At 41.0% G+C, this 21,324-nt stretch overlaps 1 protein-coding gene across 2 annotated transcripts in view; it reads left to right on the plus strand.

Annotated features, from left to right (window-relative positions):
* Window positions 1-21,324, plus strand: part of LOC139296771 (contactin-associated protein-like 4) — an 85,099-nt gene that overhangs the window by 7,172 nt on the left and 56,603 nt on the right. The window contains exons 1-2 of one of the 2 annotated variants that reach the window (XM_070919284.1): window positions 14,904-14,926; window positions 15,997-16,109. Coding sequence is in view for 1 of the 2 variants with exons in the window: in XM_070919283.1 (XP_070775384.1) it covers window positions 15,999-16,109 (111 nt within the window). In the remaining variant the exon portion in view is untranslated. Of the gene's footprint in view, window positions 1-14,903; window positions 14,927-15,996; window positions 16,110-21,324 lie in introns of those variants that run through there. The other variant, XM_070919283.1, reaches the window with a different exon arrangement.

Here is a 21,324-nt window from a genome sequence, read left to right on the forward strand (position 1 = left end):
GAAGAAAATTATCCCCATAAGGCAGTACATTTTCTTTCAGTTGGTAGTAGCTCTTGATCTCTCTAAAGTGGATTTCCGAGGAATGTGCAAGGTGAGGTGGTGTGCATTGATAGGTAACACCGCTGTGGCTGCCCTGCTAGCTTTGATACTTGTACTGAAAATAGGATATCAGTGGAGAAGTGGACTACATCCTGTAACTGTCCTTTGTTTGAGAGTTTGACATTTAGTAAAACACTGACTACTTTTTTCTAGATTTTGTTTTATTACAGTTATACTACAGTCACTTGATTTTAGGAGTCTGATTTCTTGGTGCTACTGTAGCCATGCAAAACTTCCACCAATTCTATTCAAAATAGATCCTGTCCTCCCAAAAAGACGGACAGAAACAGAAATTTCGACAAGTGCCCCAAAACGTTTTTACGCTTATGGGGGAGGTCCGGCTGGATGGATGGACCACTGCTCATTTGCCACTTTCAATTTCCAGTCAGTTACAGTCAACATTTTGTTTTAAAGCATAACCACAAGCATTCCCAAACCTTAACCACGTGTTTATTGTTGTAACCATAACGACATAGGTCCCCTAACCTTAACGAAGTAGTAATTTTTTACCCAAACCATGATGTTTCCCTCAACCTGCCTGGACACAGTCGTCACATCATAAAACAGATTTGTAACGGTTTTGAAAGGCACAGAAAAAGTATGTCATCCTGCCGAAACATGTATCCATGTCTAAGAAGTACGTATTTTGTTGTTTAATTTGGAGGAAGTATCTGATGATGAACGCACACCAAACACAATTAAGTAAAAAGTAACGGTAAAGGGCAAAAATGCACAGGCGCTGTATGACACGCATTAAAACACCTGTGCCTATTTGTTGTATCCTGTGAAGTCTCACTGAGATCAAGATCTCTTCTTCAAGACAAATGACATATATAACATACAAGCTCACAGCAAGACGAGTCACATAAAACAATCAAACACTAATAAAAACAATCACAAATATTATGAAAAAGATCAGGAAGAAGTCCCTCAGTGGAGTGAGTGAACCAGTCTGACCCAGTTCAGAGCTGGTATGAACAAGTGTTAGAGCTGTGACTTGGTGTTCAACTGGGGCAGTTACTGTTAATTTCTCAGCAACTCAGATAGCATGCATGCTTACAGTTAGAGCTGGAAATGATGGCTCTTTCCTCTTCATCTCCAAACGGGGTCACGTTACAATCCATACATGGACCAGCTATGATGACGCGCTGCCCATCATTGTAACGCTATCTTCTCTGGCAGGCTCTGTAGTGGCAGAAGTTTAAATGGTTTTTGTCTAGTCAGTCATTAATCATATTACTCATCATCCGCACATGAAGGATAGATGGCTGCGCTCACTTTCCCAACCGTCATCTTCAGGTATGCTCTCTGTCTTGCTCTTTCCTTCTCTCTCTGAGTCTCATCCGTCTTCCTTGAGGTTTTTATCTCCCCTCCGAGCTGATTTAGACTCACTGGAGTGTGAGCTATAATCATAGCCTAATGACAGATAATTTCAAGAACACTAAATGACTTTAATCCTAGCCTAATGACAGATAATACCACTACACCTCCTACTGTGTGTGTGTGTTCTGATTTGCATTTTTGCCCTCACTCCTGGGTGTTAAGATGATGGTGGCTCACTGCTTCCTCTGAGTCACAAGATTCACAGCAAGTTTTAAACCTAAAGCTGTTATTAGCAGTCAGTTTATTTTCTGCCTGCAGAGAGAAAGAGAGGCGTCCTGTCTTGCCTCAAAGTCAGCTGTTGAGTTTTAAAAGGAGTCATGTGTTTTGTCAGGTGAAATTCATTCATATTCATATTCATTGCTGCCTGTCCTCCAATCGTCCTGTGATCAGGCTACAAAGAGGCAGACGTGACAAGCTGGTGATCAGGATTTCTTTGCCTTTACATGACAAATTAAAGACAGCATGGCTTGGTTGTCCACATATTTGAAGCTGAGGGGAGTTTTTGAGATGCTGAGGGCTGAATGGCAACCTCAGGTGTGTTGTTACAGACCCAATGAGGGCTATTGGTTGGCTATTTAAGCTGTGGAGGCTCCATTAGGGCTGCTTGATTAAATCTCATGAAGTCTCACTCTTCTGTTCCAGGATTAATCTGGGAAAGAAAATGCTGAGGTTGGTGCAAATTCAGCAGCCTAGTTCAGGTGTGGCACTGCCACGCTGAGCTGGTTGTTTGGATTGAGAAGAACGTAAACTTGTGAATATAAACTATTGGGTGTGAATACGGTGAAATTCAAACCTCCCGGTCCTTAATGATTCATGAGAGGGCAGCATCAGCGACAGCCAGGATGAGGGAAAAGGGAACGTAGCTGAGGATAAATCCATATCTCTTCTCTAGTGTCATTTATGTAAATGTGTGATCTTATGAAGTCAAGGGTACAGAGCGAACGTGGGGCCACCAGTCATGAATCTGGATTTATTAACCCAGGAACAGGTAGTTAAGTGAGCAGCTGACAAAGGACTGCAGTCCCTCTGTTTGACATTAGGACCTGCTGGACTTGCTGTATTTGTAGAAGGCCGTCTCCAGAAGAAGTCTGGCTCCCTCAAAAAGAAAGCCATTCATCATGTGAGACTGTCATCAACTCAGATGTTGTCGCTTTGAATTCTGGATTTGCTTCCATCTGCGGAGGTCATGATACTCCGTCACTCAGATGTTGAGGGGAAGCTTCCCCAGCATTTTCTCTCTGTAATTGCTGCAGAGAAGCTAGAACAACTTTTTCAGCTGATAGGAATAAAGAAAGTGAAGGCATGGACGAAGTCACAACGTGATTTATGAATGACCGATCTAAAGCTCACCACTAGATATATAGCATTGTTCAGCCCTCTGGTCAAGAATGTCAATTCTGAAATGTCTAATGGGACACCGCCAGTGAAAACTTTCTTACTTTACTAATTCACACAATAGTAAATATAGTAGGTAATAACTAATATGTACATAAATAGCAGTAAATAATAAGTAAAGTAGATAAGGATGTAATGGCAACTTTGTGGTTACGTATCAATAAGAACATGATTCCATGTTAATTAAGAACAATCCATTAAATAAGTTATCTTGTGAACGTTGGATGGGACCTCTGAGAAGTTTGGTTGAGCTGATATGCTGTGGTGTTCCTATTGGCTGTTGTCACAAGTTCTGTTAAGCTTCCACAACTAGCAAGCTACTGCAACGGTTTTGGCATTGCCTCTACTCTCACTTGCGACTGCTGAAAGTGATGAAATACAGGCCACAAAGAGAGACAGGTGGTGCCGCCGAGCTCTGGAGACAGACTGCTGTGGGAATTTTAATGTCACATTTTCATATGTCCTGCTTTTCATTAGAATAATAAGTTTCACCTTGAAACTCTGAAAAGTGGCCCCCTTAATATCTTACTTATGAACTCTGCATTATTCCAAGTTTTTGCAAGGCTAATTGGCTAATAAATGTCTTCAGCATCAGCGCATCTACATAACTTACAGTTCTGACAGTCCAGGCTCTAATGTGTCCCCGTTACACACTAAAAGAGATGCTGATCACAGCTTAATGCTGTCACTGCTGTGTATTTTTTATGAAGTCAGTACTGCGTGACCACAGCTCTGCAGCCTGCTGCTCTGCAGGGACTGCTGATGAGGAGAAGCAGGGCCGGTCAGTTTGTATTAGAGAGGAGGACAGAGCTGAGTCAGTGGCCATTAAAGACGGAAGCGTGAGGCTGAATTTCAACACAACAAGACGGAGCTTAATCAGGGCTAAGCACGTCGAGGTGAAATGGGGAGGGAGAGGAGGGTGGGATGCAGGATGCAGGGAGGAAAGAAGAGGAGGAAGAGCAGTGAACGTCTGAGAGGATAAACTTTAGGGGTCAGAGTCTGCAGCCTGTCTGGTAGTAGTATTCCCTCTGTGTTTCTCACAACTGCAGTGACATTTTCTACTGGCTTTCCCATTTCATCCCTCAATGACTTTGCTGTGTGTGTGTGTGTGTGTGTGTACGGCCACCATCTGCTTTCTGGATGCACCGCCTCGCATCTTTGAGATGATTTGACTTCATAAGATGAAGCAGGAGGCAGAGAAGGATGAAGATGAGGATGACAGAGGGGGACAGCAGGTAAGACGGATAGTGAGGACAGAGGGAGAAGGAAAGAGGAATTAAGACAGTAAAAGGAGATAAGGGCGTGGAAAGCTGGAAAATGATAGATGTGAGGTTAGGAAGAGTAGAAGGTGAACAGAGGAGGAGCGTGAAGAGATGGAGGCAGAGAAGGGATGAAGAGATGGTTTAGCAGTTGCCTCCTGTCTGTTTCCCTGCAGTGACATTTTCAACTGCACCTACAACTTCACTTTCCCCCACTGGCTTTTGAGTGTGTGTGTGTGTGTGTGTGTGTGTGTGTGTGTGTGTGTGTGTGCATTTATGTGTGTTTTCATATTCAGCTCTCAGTTTTTTCAGAGCCCTACAAGTTGTGGGTTTTTGCAAGGCTGCACTGGTGTTAAAGACTACAGTGCACTGACGAAGGATATTCGTCCTTTCCAACTGAATTTACAGCGATGAGGCCAAATAATGGTACTTATAATGACACTAAATCCCCACTAACTATCTGACCATTAACCTTCCTCGAGTAGAGGCAAGAGAAAGGGGATTTATACTGTATCAGATATCATCATGAACATAATCTGGAAAAAACAATTACAACCCATGTGAACAGATGCACTGTAAGTGGAGTCTGAGAGCTGTCTGATGGGAGTGTAGCTGCTTGATCGGTCACACAATAGTGTGATTTCATCCCAGCAAACCAGGCAGAAAGAATTAAATTTCTGTTAAGTGCATTATCAATACAGAGATAAAAACACCTGAAGCCTCAGCAAAAGATCAAATTAAAGGCAGGCAGACAACAAATGTGTGTGATACTGGTCTGGAGCAAAGCCTCCTATAATCCTCTGCTCATCAACCATCACCAGCATGTTTCCGACAGGAAGTGAAGTGCATCTCTGGTGTGAAGAGTGAGGTTCATCAGTGTGTGTGTGTGTGTGTGTGTTATCTGGTGTGAAGGTTGTGTTCTCGTCGTTTTTATTCCTGCGCGTCTTCAGCCTGGTCGATTCAAGATGATCATATTGTAAAAGTTTTACTATTCATGCAACAGGCGGCTATGATCTTTCCGAACTTAGGTTTCTATTCCGTCAGACTTTTCGAGTTCAATCTGCTCAGAAGGATGTGACCAACAAGCTGTGACAGGAGATGTTCACCATCATATCCTGAGTTTCTGTCCGCTGCCCTAATTGAGGTCTGTCAGGGTTTTAACCCTGTCCTGTGAAACGCTAGTCTCAGGTCAGAAAGTCTTCTCTTAAATAAATCTTAGTCGCCTTTGTGTTTCCAGCCTCAGGGAAGCTGAGTGTCTGAGAGGCAGGGGAAGATGGAGAACATCACATTATCTACAGAGAAGTTTTTTAAAGAGCACTTATCTTCTAATGTCTCCTGAGGGAGGATGGCTGTAAAGTAAAACTAAGTAGATGCTGTTGACTGCGGCTCCTGTTGTGGTTTAGTGAAGGTGTAAACAGGCTGCTTTGATAAAACTCTACTGCAGCACCAGCAGTATGTGTAGAATATGTTGTATGTGTGTTTTAGTTTCTTTAGCAGGGCTGTAAAGTGATTTTCTGTAACAAATAATATTTGGTTGAGGCTGAGTGGATTTCTACAGATGATAAATACAGAAGATGTGATGGCTATTGGCTTTTTTTGTTTATGAATTTACGAGTTTACTGTAAAGTACTGTAATTATTTTTTCGGTTGATACTATTTACTTTAATTCATCACATTTTTCGAGTAACTGACTGTGTTCTTTAGTCTGGTTGTTGTAGTATTTCTTTATGAAAATATCAAAATAGATGCAAAACATCTGGGAGGAGGTCGGGGTGAAAGGACGGGTGTACATACTGACTTAGACTCTGGAAACAAGGGTTTGTATCCTCTCTACCAACAGTAAACACGTGTTTCTTTTAACCATGAGCACAATCTTTGCATAAATACGTTATCCGTAGAAGAGACAGATCGCAACAAGTCCTCACTTGTTGCTCTTTCTATCCCAATAAAGGAAACATTACCCTTAGATCAGTGGATTGCACAGGAAAAAAGGTTTGTGATATGCTGTTCTGGCATCAGTATTTTCTACATTATAACCCTCATTATAGCCCTCAACTGAAGCAATGCTGTTTTTTTTCACCATTTTATGAGTCCCTAGTGTCCCATTCAATTTAACATCTCACTTTTGAAGTAAATTAATTTTGCTAAACTGCCGGGATGATGTGAATTTTTGTGTGCTTTTTGCCTGAATGACGAAAATTACCTTTTTTCTATGGAGATGTGTGTTGTTTTCAATTAAGAGGCAAATATATTCAAACCACTCACTTAATGCAGCTGGTAGATTAGTACTAATTTTATGATACATATCTCCCCCTGGAGCCATTAGTATGTGTGATGTCGCCTGCAGCATTCCCCCTAAATCTGCATAATTCTGGCGTTATGACTGATGAACGGAGTCCTGGTGAAAGTCGTTTCTCAGCAGCTTGTTTCAACTCTCTCTCTCTCTCTCTGAGTTTATGTGAGTTAAAGGGCAGCTTAAAGATGACGAGATCTTAAATGCTCGTCGCTGTTGTGATCACTTCATTTGGTTGATGTCTCCCACACAGCCACCCACACCGCTGCTCAGTGTGACGAGCCTCAATGAGGAGGATTGTTCTGTCCTTTGCAAAGGCAGCGGTAGATTAGTGTAATGCAGAGCGGCGTATGCATTAGGACGCCGTTTGTGTGGGCTGCTCACTGTATATACGCATTAACGTGCATTTGACGCTGACAGGTCTTTTGACACCAAAGAGAAAAGATTAGACTTTGTCTCTCTAAAGGGCTGCGTTTCTACTGCAGAGAAATGACCTTCTTGTCAAGCGATTTCATCTTCATTGCAGGTGGGGACGTACATTACAGTCGTTGGGCCGATTATAGTTTTCATTTGGCCGTCGTGAGTGAACGGACCAAGTTCCAGTCTGGTTCAGTTGGTGTTAAAATGATCCAGTGTGTGGTGTTTAAAATGCAAGCTAACACCCATCTTTAGCTTGAAGAAGCCCACTTCACAATTACAAAAAAATGCATTCGAACCCTGACACACAAACCCTGCAGGATTTCAGAGCTGGACTTGTTTGAACTACCATCTTAGCAAGACTTCAGCAGATGTGTTCAATGTGACATTGCCTTGTAGTTTGGGAGAATGGGGTTCCACCACGCAAAGTCATATATTTTGTTTAATTTTGACATTTAGGGAAATATGAAATATGTGGGAACAGCTAGTTTGTGAGCTTGATTAGCTAGTTTCCCCCTGTTTCCAGTCTTTGTGCTAAGCTAAGCTAACGGGCTGCTGACTGTAGCTTCATATTTACCGTACAGAAGTGAAAGCTGCATCGATCTTCTCATCTAACTCTTGGCAAGAAACGAATAAGCAAATCAAAAACAAATCAAAACAAATCGAATAATTTCTTCAGTGAGTAAAATAGCTAATACGTAGCAATTAGTTGTTTCCCCATAATGTTGAAATATCCCTTTAAAGGTTTTATTTGTTTGCTGCCTGTCATTCTCATTATGATTACTTTCATAATGTTGTTATATACATGATATTTACAACTGGAATTGGGACCGTTGACATCATGATAAATTCTTGCTTTTAGTAACTAACAAAAACTGAGAACCAAACGGTGAAGGAGTGCTTTGTGTTATGAATGAGACTATTTTATGTCTCAGTTCATGTAGGATTCAGTGCAGAGCCACAGCTCAACATGAACTTCACCCACTTGTTTACAGCCCTTGTTGAAATAATTTCAGTTCATATGTGTTAGAGGAAGCTGCATTGAATAACTGTGCATTTGCAGAGTAGCTGTAGATGGTAGGCGCCATATGCTGGTGTGGAGCCCGATCAGATTCTCTCATCGTGTGCTATTAATTATGTGTCAAAGCAATGCTAATTAAACTAGGAGAGGAGAGCTCCTGCCATGTCCTTACCTTCAGGGTATTAGTTAGCACAGTATGCTGCTCTGCATTTCAATTAATCAATTAACAAGTCGGGCCACAGGCAGCTTTAGAACAGATACTGGCTCATGTTGAATAATTCAGCAGTTTTAATCAGCTTGTTCTATCTATCACGGCCAGAGTATAAATCTAACATGGTGTATGAATTAAATAAAGAAATCAAAAATTGTTATTATTTTATTATTATGTAACTGTTATTTTTGGTTCACTGCTCATCTTCTTTACAGCTGATGCATGTTGTCACAGATTCTTTAATGAGGTCATTATTTTTGTTTTTCTCATTTGTTTCAGTCTAGTAACCACCGTGGTGAAAACACAGTTTTGGATTTAGTTGGGTGAACTATTAACGCTGTGTGTCAATCATTTTTAAAAAATCTAGATTAATATTGAAAAATTAGATGGAGGCTCCTATTTGACATAATTAACTTTTGGACTTTGCGAAGACAGAACAGATTTAAGGCTCACTCGCAGTAAAACTGTGCGGTGAAATCACTTGATTTCGATGAAATCGCTGCGATCAGTGGACTCGCTCACAGGGGCGAAGTAAATCCGCACAAATCCTCCGCCACAGGACCAACTTTGGTGAACTTTGACATGCAAATTTGTGCCGTTGACCAACAGCAAGCCGTCTTAACTTCTGAGAGAATGGAGAGTCCAAAATGGAGTAAACTATCGTAGCTTGATAGCTGTGTTGCATCTTCTGCGGTTAGCTCATCAACTACAGTAGTTCATCAACTAGCCGTACTCGTAAACAGTGCGTCACCAAGCTTCAAGAGAAACCTATTTTGCAAGCACGTGCAGATAAACTTTGGGGTGTTACCGTGCCATTACTCGTGCATTAGTTTTTATCGAGAAGACATTTGTAGATTTTGCTTTGAAGAATTTGAAGAATTTCCTGTTCGCAAAGCCATAAGGATTTGCTGCTTTTCTCTGTTTTATGTCATTGTAAATCGAATGTCTTCTGGTTTTCAACTGTCGATTGTTATTTGAAGATATCAACCTGGGCTCTGGGAAATTTTCACTATTTTCCAGCATTTCATACACCAAATGATTAATTAATTAACTGAAAAAATAATCGACAGTTGCAGCCTGAATGTCTTTTGTACCAAGAAGACGTTCTGTAGTATTTGTATCTGCCTGCAGAGATGAAATGGTGTAAACAGATAATGAATGTTTGATGAAATAGGCCAGAGGTATTCAAGTAAAATTCAAAAGAGGTCCAGTTAGAGAAAATGTCCTCAAGCAAAGGTCCTGATCCTAATGTCTAACTTGCGTTGTGATTTAGTGTGACATATATTGAAGTAGCCTAGTAGTTGTATCAACATCTGCATGTGATCAACAACTGACTGTCAAATCAAATAAAGAAAGTACAATTCAAAAACATTTTGACTATTTATTGTCACTTAACATTGAACTATACAGATATATAATACTGTAGATGTACAGATGACTGTGTATAATGTTCTTCTCTCATTAAGTAAAAGAAGGGCTGCATTTAAAAATAAAACACAGAAAATAAATAAAATAGCATTAAAGTGCTTAATTTTAGAAAAACAAAATAAAGTGTAGCAGCAGCTTGAGTTTCCCTTTTTCTTTGTTCACATCTTAACTTCACAGTCTCATCCAATTTCACAATAAATAATCTAGTCGTCTCTCTCCCGCTCACTCGTCTCTTACCTCGTCTCATCATCGGCCACTCGCCTCTCACCTCTCTCGTCTGTCTGTATTCAGAGTCGCAATGTTTAGCGCCTGGAATGCACAGATTTGATTGGCTGAGTAGCGTCAGGTGGGCTGGCGTAACTCGTATGCTAAACCAGTGCCGCAAAGAAAAGCTGAGCCGTCAAAATTTTAAATCCCTTAATAATTTATTGATTACTGATTATTGATTGACTCGGACCGCGGTCCGCCTGTTAGTGACCCATGAAATAGGCCACCCCAGTTATGGCGATGGATGCTCTTGCTCTTGACTCATGTCGAGCTTGAACTCAAAAGTTAAAGTCAACTTGTCGAGACACCCCATTGTGCTACATCAAGTGACACAAACGCGCTATTTTTATATTCCTTCACTACTTTCAGGCTGGATCTCTTCAGGTCAAACAGGAGGTAGAAGTTGGGCGGATTAGTGAAATGAACATTGACGTTTTGCGCTTGAGGATGATTGTTAGTGCTCTGGAGCAAAAACAAGCATCGCCGGAGCCTCATTATCCCGCTTACTGCTACGTGCTCTGAATGGCTAAGTAAGTGGGCCCGGCTCATACTGAGCAGCACCGGTTTGGGGGGCTTACAGAGCTCTGAAGTGCAGGACCTTCTGTTCACTGCTGTTTGTTGAGGTGATGGATGGAGCTCATCTGTATTCAGGGTCTTCAGCTCTGTCATGGACTCTGTGGGCACTTTGTTATTCACCCAAACAGTAAAAAGAAGTGGACAATGCAGGTGAATGAGCTGTGGTCTCCCTCTCTGTCTCTCCTGTGCCAAGTATTAGTCTGCCTATCATGTCAGTGGTGATTAATTGTGCTTGACAGTGCCAAGGCCTCGGCACTCCAGAGATTTTTTTTTTTTTAATCTTTTGAGACTTTTTACTACCGTCAGATTCACAGTTTATTCACCCTGAATGATAAAACTGACACTGTGACAGGATGGATGGGCTGTAGGAGAGAGGTTTGACTCTTTCTCTCCCTCCAAATCCTCCTCAGGTACCAGAAACGATTAAACGTTCATTTGATGGGAGGATATTTTATGGAGATGAAAAGCCATATCTCATCACTCAAATGTCAATATCATGGTTTCCTGCTTTTGTCGGTGAAGTCCTGCGTTACACTTTTCACCTGAGGAAGGAACAGCATCGTATTTAGGCTCAGTTAATACTGTTATTTTCTTCCACAGTAGATTTAAGACAGCAGAATCACTTCCTTTTTTCTGTTATAGGCTGAGAAGTCATCCTATCAAGAAATACCCCATTTACCTCTGTGTCCTCAATCACCTCGTCTGTCATATTTCCCTCCTGAAATTGCTCTGTAGTGCTCTTATCCTGAAGCAAAACAGCTCTCATTTTCACAGCTTTAGTCTCCTTAATAGTCCGTCTAATGTCATAGAAATGTGTTGACTTTTCTGCTGTAAGTGTGTTATAGCTCCAACATCTTGAACCTTGGTTGCAAGTAGTGCTACTTATTCAGAAATGTCAGTTTTCTTAAAATTAAATGTAAATGCCAGGAGTCTACCCACTGCAAGATGTTGAGGCTGACAGAAAGACAAAGGAGGTGTGTGTTTTCGATCAGTTTGTGCAGAGGACGAAGGTGCAGTAGTTTAATATTCAGGAAAGCTCTGTGTCCGACACAGCCAGGGTCGGTGTCGAGGTTCAGCGGCCGCAGAGTCCAGCAGGTATTCAACATTTAGCTCCATTTTCCTCCGAGCTGTCTGTGTTTGTGCTCCACTGGTCACACTTTCAGGGACGTCGGCTCTTAAATGCCAAAGCTCAGCTGAGGAAAAGCGGCCTGATGTTTTTAAACTCCTCTGCTCTCTCTCTCTCTGTCTGTTGAGTGTTGCCTCAGTGAGGCCGTGCTCTCACCACACATTATCTCCTCAGGGATTACAGCACTCGGCATTGGAGAGCCTTCCCTCTCATTTCACCTCTTCAGACTACTGTAATTCACCTGCTTTTCACGCTGAGGGCTCCTCCTCCACCCACAGTAACAAGTGTCTGTCAGGCCAAGGCCTGCGGGGATAAAGACTATCAGGAGGAGCTTCAGAGGACCAGAGAGCTGGAGGCCTGCTGATGATTGTTGAGTAACTAAACCACCATTTAAAACAGTGGAATTAAATATGTATGAAGCGCAGAGCCACTCTATCACCACCAATAGAACTATTAAAGATTGATTGAAGTGTAATACGAGGCTTAGTGATAACTGCTGTAACAAACTGTTTTAAATAGACTTCAGACGCAGTTAATACCAGATATTTCATCATCAAAGAGAAACTACTCAGAGCCACAGTGTCACGGAGGCCACGCTGGAGGCGTTCTGATGTTATCAAGCAGATGGACTGAATATTCATGCACTTCATATGCATATGAAACCTTTAATGGCACTCAGTGTAGCATTCTAACATCAATAAATGATTACCAACTACACGGGGACTGGGAATATAATTAACAGGGTTTGGTATTTCATTCAATGTTATTTATGTTTAAATTACAGTTATGTAATGACTACCAACTGATCTGTAGAAAAACAACAACTACAAAGCAATTAAAGATATGAGGTTGGAAAATATAAACTGACCTTTTCTTGGTACTGACATCAATGTGGTTATTAAAAATCAAATGGCTTCAGGTGTTGTTGGGCTCTCTCTTCCAATATGCAGGCAGACCCTTAATACTTTGATAAAAGGGCTTGATTGCCAAGTGGACTTTTCCTTGTCATCCCCAATATTTCAAAACTGTCCTCCAAAGACGAACGACAGCATCAGCCATTTCAGCAAGAGTCCCAAAACGAGATATGTTTATGTTCAAGTGACAAAGCCCTCTAACGGCTGTAGTAATTATAATGGGAGCCAAACGAGGACGTTATATAGATACAAAGTCCTCATAGGGAGGAGGTCAGGGTGGATTGGACTTCACCACGGAAACCACTGGTGGTTTCTTGTTTCCAGCCGTGAGCTATGTTTTTGTGCATTTCAGCCTTTATTAGATTTGACAGTAAACAGGAAACAAGGGAAGAACGGGAGGGGTCTGACATGCAACACAGGTCCTTGGCTGAAATCAAACAGTGGACGTTGTGGTTATGCGGTATGCACCTTAACAATCAAGGTATCAAGACACCCAATGTTGTTGCATTACCACTATCATCCCCGATAACATAAAGGTTATTAAGGTCATTAAGGTTATTAGGTTAAACATTTGTTGTGTTTACTGCTTGTTGCACTGCTGCCATGAGTGAATGCAGGTTTAAACATATTATACATACATATTATGTATATCTGCCAGCCTTAAGCAATGTCGCTGGTGTGAGAAAGGCAGTTCACAGTTCATCTTCAAAACGCGTGGATACGGAAGACTCAATCTATTCAAGATAAATACTCCAGCACTGTTGTGAAAACAATGGCTCTTTAAATGAAGCGATATTCCCCCTTTTAAAAAAGTGAAATCATCAGGCCGTGGTGGATATGAAGACCTTGTGCTGTTGAGATGAAGCGCACTGATGTTGACAGAGTAATCAAAGCTAAAGCCTCGTTGTCGGAGTTGTGGGCCGCGATCGGACTGCAGCGTGAATCATAGTAATTGGCTCTTGTCTCAGCGGTGGAGAACAACATCCATTAACAGAGAGGCTTTAGATGGAGGCAGCGTTAGTTTGGCTTTAGCTTACAGTTTGGAGCTCGAGAGGAAAGCTATGAATATTTATTGAGTTGATGTTCATGAATCTGTGTGTGTGTGTGGGATACAGTTACACTACAAGCTGCATTTCTACTATGTGTCTATTTACTGTGTAGAATACATTTTCTCCATATGATTCATGATATAACTATGTAAACACAGCCACAGTGCCTCATTACACAATAAATTCTTGACTAAATTTCTAGTAGGCTGCATTATGATATATTTTAATTATATATATTCTTATTTAAAGAGAATTAAAGGCACTGCACAGTGGGAAGGGAGCCTGAATATCATGTTTCATTCCCTCCCAGCATTATAAATATTTTCATTGGACCCTAAGGTTGTAACACCCTCTCCATAATATCTCAGAGTAATATATAAACACTGTTGAATTGGTACAATTTATTTTATCATTAATCACTAAAAGTGCACAAGAATTTCAGATGGTGTCCTCCAATTTGAACAGTACTGAGGATATCCGTATTGGCCCGAACATAAGATGACACTGATTATAAGCTTTTTCCAAGCACTTGTTTTTGGAAAAAGGCTTTTTGAAGATATGACACACTTTCACATTAGTCCTGTTGGGAAAGTGTGACAGTGGTAATACTTGGCTGCTTGACAGAATCTGCAGTAAAGATGTCGGGAGAAGTTTTACACGAGCCTTCAGAAACTCCTGTAAGTTAAACTGGAATGATTAAAAAAACTTGACTTGGAGACGCTCACTAGCCTGGGAACATTAAGGCTAAACAAACTATATTTCAACTCTCTTTTTTAACTGATACTCTCTTCATTCATAAAGAATATCTGCTGTTGTGAGCACATCATTTTCTAGTCCTCGAATACATAACAATCCCCACAGAAAATATATATTTGGGCCAATTCAGTCATTTTCACAAAGCTACCAGATCGCAATTGCAAAAATGATGGCAAAAATCATAAATGATGCATCTTGTTTACAAAATATTTGCTGTTTTGCACATTTTACTTGTTAAGATGCAGAATAAAGTGAAGCTGCTGTGTGCTAGTGACAAAAGATGTGCTCTCTGCAGAGATAAGCCAATTAATAGGACAATTATTGCACATTATGTTTAATATATGATGTTTTCATTGTACTCGATCATCCATAAAGCATTAAAGTGTGAAACATGTCAAGGCTTCTTCTGACAACACTGATTCGTCTCCATCAGGATCCAGCCTGTAATGAGCCCGTCAGGACGCCATTCATCTCCACAACACGACATGATTACAACATTAATTTATCCTCCTCGGCAGAATTACGCCATTCATTCATCCAACTGGACATTATTACACTGTTCATTCATCTAATATGGTGCCATTACAGCTGAAAGACCTGTTTCCACCTGGAGAACATTAAACCTCTGATTAGACTCCACTGTGCCGCTCGTGTGCTAATATTCACAAACTCAATAGGAGTGATGATGAAGCTGTTGACATGTCTCATAGCTTGGTGTTTGGATTTAAAAGCATTTACTTCTCTGTGTAGTACATTGTCAAAATTACAGTGGCTAAATGCTGAAATGCATGAAGGTCAAGTTGAAAGCAACTCCGTATTTCTTTGGTGCTGATAATTTGGAGCTACAAGGCTTTGACCTCTCAGCGTCAGCGAGCTCCCGTCCTGCTGTTTTTCACTCAGGCTAAAAGATACTCATCCTTCTCCAGCTGCGTGTGATATTGTGATATCCTCAGTGTGTGATATCCTTTCTCTTTCCAACTACTTTTATAATTTTGATCCATAGAAGTGTTTACACTCATGCTAAGAGAGGAGACGTTCCTGCATCAGCCTGCTGTTGAGAACTACTTTCTGTTCGCTGAGACGCTGCAGCGTAACGTCAACGGCTTGTTTTCACTTAGCTGACTTTAGACCTGCAGCTCAGTGATAAAACTCCACTTCTCCTTCGCCTTTAAGTGCTGAATCACTCAGGATAAGTGTTTTGGTACTTCTGTTCAACTCTCCACTGAGCCTCTGGAAAGATGAACGGTTGCTGTTGGATGGTTGTTGGGTGAAAACCTCATATTCTCAAAATCTCAACTTTACGGGAGCTTTTTAGGAGCTACCGTGCCTTTGAAGCATTGGTGTTCAGAACAGCATGTAATTAGTCAGCTGTAGTAGGGACATCTTAATATGAGTCAACATGCACATTACAATGCACAACATCTGTGTGATCCTATCATGTGTTGCTGTTATTTGCTGATTGCTGTGGACAAAAACACGTCACAGAGCAATTAAATAATCATGTTATGGAACTTTGCGTGTGATTTACATACACATCAACATCTGTAGTGTCTCTACAAGATTAGATGCAATACAATATTTGATTCATTTTGCAGCAACACTATAAGGAGCCAGTGATAAAGGTCAGAGCCACTGTTTCATTACAGTGCCACGCGACAAGTGATCCTTAACTGAAAACCCTGAAAACAAGGATGTATTAAAAGGAAATGTCGAGAAAACTGGATTTTCAAAACTGTTTTGTTATTACATAAGTGTGAAGCCCTAACCCTGTGTGCTTTTCTTCTGCTTTGTGATTGGTTGACAGAGGTGTGTGACAGCGCACTGGTGTCCAATCTGCTGCCATCGTCTTTCAGAAGCTCCTCCCAGCTGTCCAGCAGTCACGCGCCGGGCTTCGCCAAACTCAACAGGAGAGACGGTGAGGAAGAGTTTCTGGTGCTGAGAGTGACTGAGTGAAGTGGGTGGGACCGAAACTGTGGATCTGACTCCAGTGTACAGCATGATGAGGCTGAATATTAGATTACATTGCATGACAAGACTGAATTCTGCTGCAAACATGGCTGAAGTGTAGCTGGTTTACAGGTAAATATTGGCTAGTGTCATTTGCAATATGCCTCTGGGTCTAGTTATGGCACTTTCCAATATAAGGTGACAGTTATTTCTTCAGGATTACTGGTCAGTGGAACCTGAAGTGGCCATTTTGAATGTCACCAAAAGTACAGTATTTGTTATAATCTGTGCATCCAATCCATGTTAGATACTCATGCTTCTTCTATGCACGTTGTTGTAACTTTTTAGCTGCTGTTTTCTGTTGCTGTTCGTTTTATCAGTTAATTTTTTGGCCATTTTTGCCTTTATTCAATAGCTGACAGTGTAAAGACAAACGCATTTAATATGAAATCTTGAAGCTTGTTTTTAAATGCATGCCTTTGAAAGATATTTGACAGATGGATAACTTTCCCTTTTTCTGTCTTCAGCCTGGGAATGACAGGCTGGCTGGGACTCTTGCTGCTGCTTCAGAGAGTTATGCATGCAACTAAATGTAGATTAAAGGTTATCTAAATGACCTCTTGGATTGTTTTGTCTGTATCAAATGTTTTTTTTTATCATGAGAAAGTGCAGGGCAGAGTTGCTCTGCAGCAGTGGAGCTCAGTGCAGGAAAGACTTTGTTTAAACTCAAGACACAAAGCATAAAACATAACAAACAGGAACGTTTTTACCGGATTCAGAGACTAACCGACAACTGACAAACAAAGACTTAGAGCAAACTCACCGGTGGTTTAGAGGGAGGCAGAATCATTTCTATGAGACAAGACAATCTAAAAGAGAGAACAAGCAATAGCTGCTTTGTTTCGTCTTCATTGAAATGTAAAGATCTATATTGTCTGTATAGATTGTCTGTATGTGTTGCCAGAAGGATAAATCTGAGCGGTGTTTGTTCGTCCAACACAAAAACACAGCAGGGAGTGCTGGAAGCTGATGTGAGGCTTTGACAAAATGAAGATCAGGGTTTGTTGTGGAGTTTTCTGCAGGGAACCAGCTTCACTGCTTTATCCCGACATCAAAGCCCTGAATCAGCTGGCCGGATGAGATCAGTTTAATCTGGATCTGAATGATTTTCGCCGCCTGGGAAACTAAAGGAAGCAGAAGCTGCAGAACAGGGCTCAGCCCTCAGTTAGTTTGATGGTCGAGACTTAAAGCTAACATTATTTTTGCTGCTAAATACTGCTACTCTGCTGTTCCCTGATGTACACATGAACAATCAGGATCTGAGAAGCTACTCAACATATCATGTCATTGTTGTCATCTCTTTTGATGGTACATGATGCACACAGGGTGCCACTGGAAATAGGGGGTGGTGGGATTAGCAGGAATTCATTGTCATGTCATCAGCGGGTTAGTAACAGTCATGGTCAACCATTTTGACTTCTTCCATCCTCTTTAAAAGCATCGCTCTTCCTGTCATGATAGACTGCTGTGAGTGAGGGATCCAGAGCTGCAAGTGTCTCTTGCCAAATTATGTCTCTTTTTAAGTGTATTTATTTATTCTGGACATAATCTCCGTGAGGTATGATGCTTAAAGCTACCCTTAGTATTTTTGATATTATTCATGTGTAATGAACACCTGTATTTTGGATTTACAACCCACAAATTTACTGTTTTGGTTCACTCTCTCTGCTCTCAACCTCATGTCACTGTATGCTACTTGCCCAGCACCAAACAGCAGACTGACAAAGTTAGCGACTAGCTGGTGAACATAGTGGAGCATTTAGCAGATAAAGAGCCAGATGCTCCTCTCAGGAGTTGGTGGAGACCAAAACAGAGCTAAAAGCAGAGGGAATGTTGGACTTCAAATGAATGATAATGTTGCTCCGTATCTGCTGGAATTGTAAAGCAAAAGCAACAGTTTTCTACATGTTCACCATATCAGCTTTATAATGCAATACTTTTCATCTTAATAGGTTGTTGCGCTGCTCCCGAGTGGCCAAAAAATCAATAAATGCTGCTTTAAATTCAACATGGTGAACCTCTATTCATGTCCTTAACACCGTAAGGCGGCTTTACCCTTTATAACCATATCTGTGCTGGCATATTATTCAAACCTGCAGTAGCTGGTGGATCAGATGTACATGCCTCAGAGTGCCTGTGCAAAAATTCACCAGACTTCCTCTCATTAATAATAATCAAGTCAATATGAGGAAATGCAGGGATTGGGAGTGGGAGTGTAATGAAGCTCCTGCTCATAGCATCATAAAACAGGTTCACCTATCAATTCACTGCTGCATTTTTCAAATCTAGCTCCAGTTGTTGGTAGATTAGGAGAGGTTTGTGTCACATTTCCTCCCCAACTGTATTAACGGTGCAAAGCCCACACGATTGCAGCTGTTTGCTGAGGAAGTCTCCGTCTCATTACCATCTCCTGCTGCTGCCGCTAACTCTCTGCCTCCAGTCGTTGTTAGAGGAGCAGCTTTGCTTTCCGTTCATTTACTCGCTAAATGAACAGATTATCAGAGACCTGGAATACCACCTACAAGTAAATACAGGTGTTTTACACCTAACAATGGACTGTAATCAAGAATGTAATCATTTACTTTACTGTAGAGGTTTATGTACAACCAGGTGATTGATCTCTTCTCCTCAGACATTTATTAAAACCAAGCTGATATCGTGTTTTAAGGCTTGAGTCAGACTGTATAAAGAGCCTGATGCATAATACTCTATACAGATAAAACTAAGACGTCTAATTCGATTTTTACTGAACTTCATCAACATCTGCATGTATTTCACACGTTTGACATGAATCAGCAGGACTGGTACAGCTGGTGCTAACATATACATAAAAGGCATAACTGATTAAAACAAATGATGGTTAGGGTGTTGTTGTGTCGTCATGGGGAACACCACTCATCATCTCATCCTTTAAAAAAAAGAGTGAAAAACAAAGCAAACAGTGACAATATTTCAACGTTTCAATGTATTTTGAAACAAGAACACAATCGTTCAGGTTGCTGCGAAAGAATCAAGAAAGAGAAGATACTTTATTTATATACAGATATTTTCAAATGAATACATTTCAAGATTTTCAGTCTTCCAGGTCAAGTACTAAGTCAAAAGGCAATTAGATGTGCTTGATCTTGATTGGTTGATCTAAAGCAAGTCCAGTTGGCTTCATGACTTTTTTATTAAAAAAACTGATTTTTTTTGCAGTGGAAAATATTGAGTCGTTACTTATTGAACTAATTTTCCACCCTCAAGCTTAAGGACACAATGTCAACACACCAAGATACATATGGAATCCCCTCCCCCTGAATTCATGCACATGCCAAAGCCCACTCTATCCTTTTGATGGATGTTAACTAACTCCTACTTAATCTTGCTTAACATTAAGCAGAGCTGTTGTTTCATCCATCTGGCACCTCCTTTGTGGAGACCTATGGTGTGCTGAACAGATGCAGGCTTCGGCTGAAATGTCCACAAATTCCCTCTTTGAGGTTCATTTTTTTGCCACATTGTTCTATCAAACACACAGCTCAGCAGTGATAAATGTGTTTGTGTCTGGCTTAAAGCACGCAAGGAGATATACATAGCAGGTTTCTTCTGAAAGGTGGCACACTCGATATTTTGTGCATGCACATCATTTTTACATCTGGGCCCAGAACTGGCTTGAAAGCTGTGGCAGGCAGCTGATTGGAGATAAATGTCTCTTTCACTAAGAACCTGCAGGATGAATGACTCACTATTTTGGGCTCCTCACCGCTCTGTTTTGATCCTCAGTCTTATTCTTCATTTTGATTTCCCATTTTCACTTTTTATCTTTCAGTTCTCCCCTGGCCTCTTTTTAGTCTCTGCCTTTTTTCGTCCCCTTTTCCATCCGTCTAACTTCCTTGCTTTAAATGATCATCTTTTAAATGGTGCTCTGTTCTCCTGTACAGACTGTGTTCTGTAGTAATCACAGGTTTCACTCCGTCTGCAGTCACATTTTCATCGGTAAGAGCTAATTAGCCAGCGCCGTCTTCTTGCCAAATGTTAATAGCAGTCTTTGTGTTTAAACGTTTTCTTTTCTCGGGCAACACTGACAATTATCTGCAATTATGCTTGAACAGACTTCAAAAAGAATAATTTTGCCACACGAACCACTTTCTAAACGAATTAGATTTAAAAGTGGAATTAAACTTTAATTGGAACGTGTTCTGGTTGTTTGTATGGGTTGCCAACTAATCAAGAATTGATTTACATGTGCGAGTTCAGTGTGTACTTTATTGTGAAGTTCCAGTGTGATTCAAGTGGAAATGTGTTGTACTTTGCCTGCAGGAGACATCCAATGTTTTTCGGCCCCCTGCTGCATTGGGCCCATTAGGCTCTCTGTCTGTCCGACATGTTATCAGGCTGCTAAAATTACCATCCAAGTTTGCTATTTTCATGCAAATTATGAGCTCTCACTCCAGGCCTATATTAAACAGTCTGCCTGTTATCTGTCTCTCTTCCATTGCTTTCAGCTACCTGCCCGTTGGCTTTTCTACCTGTCTCTCACTGTGACTCTCACTCTTCCTCTGCCTGTCTGGCCTTTTCCATTCCGCTCGACTCTTCATTTTACTCATGTCTCTCTCTTTGTATGTTCCCGTCGGTCTTCTGTACCTCTCAGGTGGAATATCGGTGCATTATTAATGATTCAGCAGTCCTTTCTTTACTTATCCGTCCATCTGTTCCTTATAGTGAAGCTGCTGTCCAGAGCGGACTCACGTCAAGCTTGGTTTCCCTTCAACAGTAAAGCAGAAGGAGAGCTGTGCAGCCTGTACTGCTCTAATAACAGCAGAGGGACAAATTGAGTTGGTTTCAGGTGTCAGAGTCCTTATAGGCGAAGTGGAATACTGAAGTATCAGGGATGAAGAGAGCGGTAAACCCACCTTAAGTTAGGTTATACTTTTTGTTTTGTGAAACAAAATTGGCCCCTCATCTCCCAAGATAAACCGAAAATCTACCCTACTGTATCATATTATATATTTTCATACATCAATTATTTGATGATGGGACTTCAGGGAAAATAAGGCATGAATGAATGCTTTATTTTACGGGTCCATAATTTCCCAATTATGTTTGATAATTTCCAGGAAATATCCTGAAAAGAAATGTAA

This window comes from Enoplosus armatus, chromosome 14 (genome assembly GCF_043641665.1).
Source record: "Enoplosus armatus isolate fEnoArm2 chromosome 14, fEnoArm2.hap1, whole genome shotgun sequence".
NCBI classification, from domain to species: domain Eukaryota; kingdom Metazoa; phylum Chordata; class Actinopteri; order Centrarchiformes; family Enoplosidae; genus Enoplosus; species Enoplosus armatus.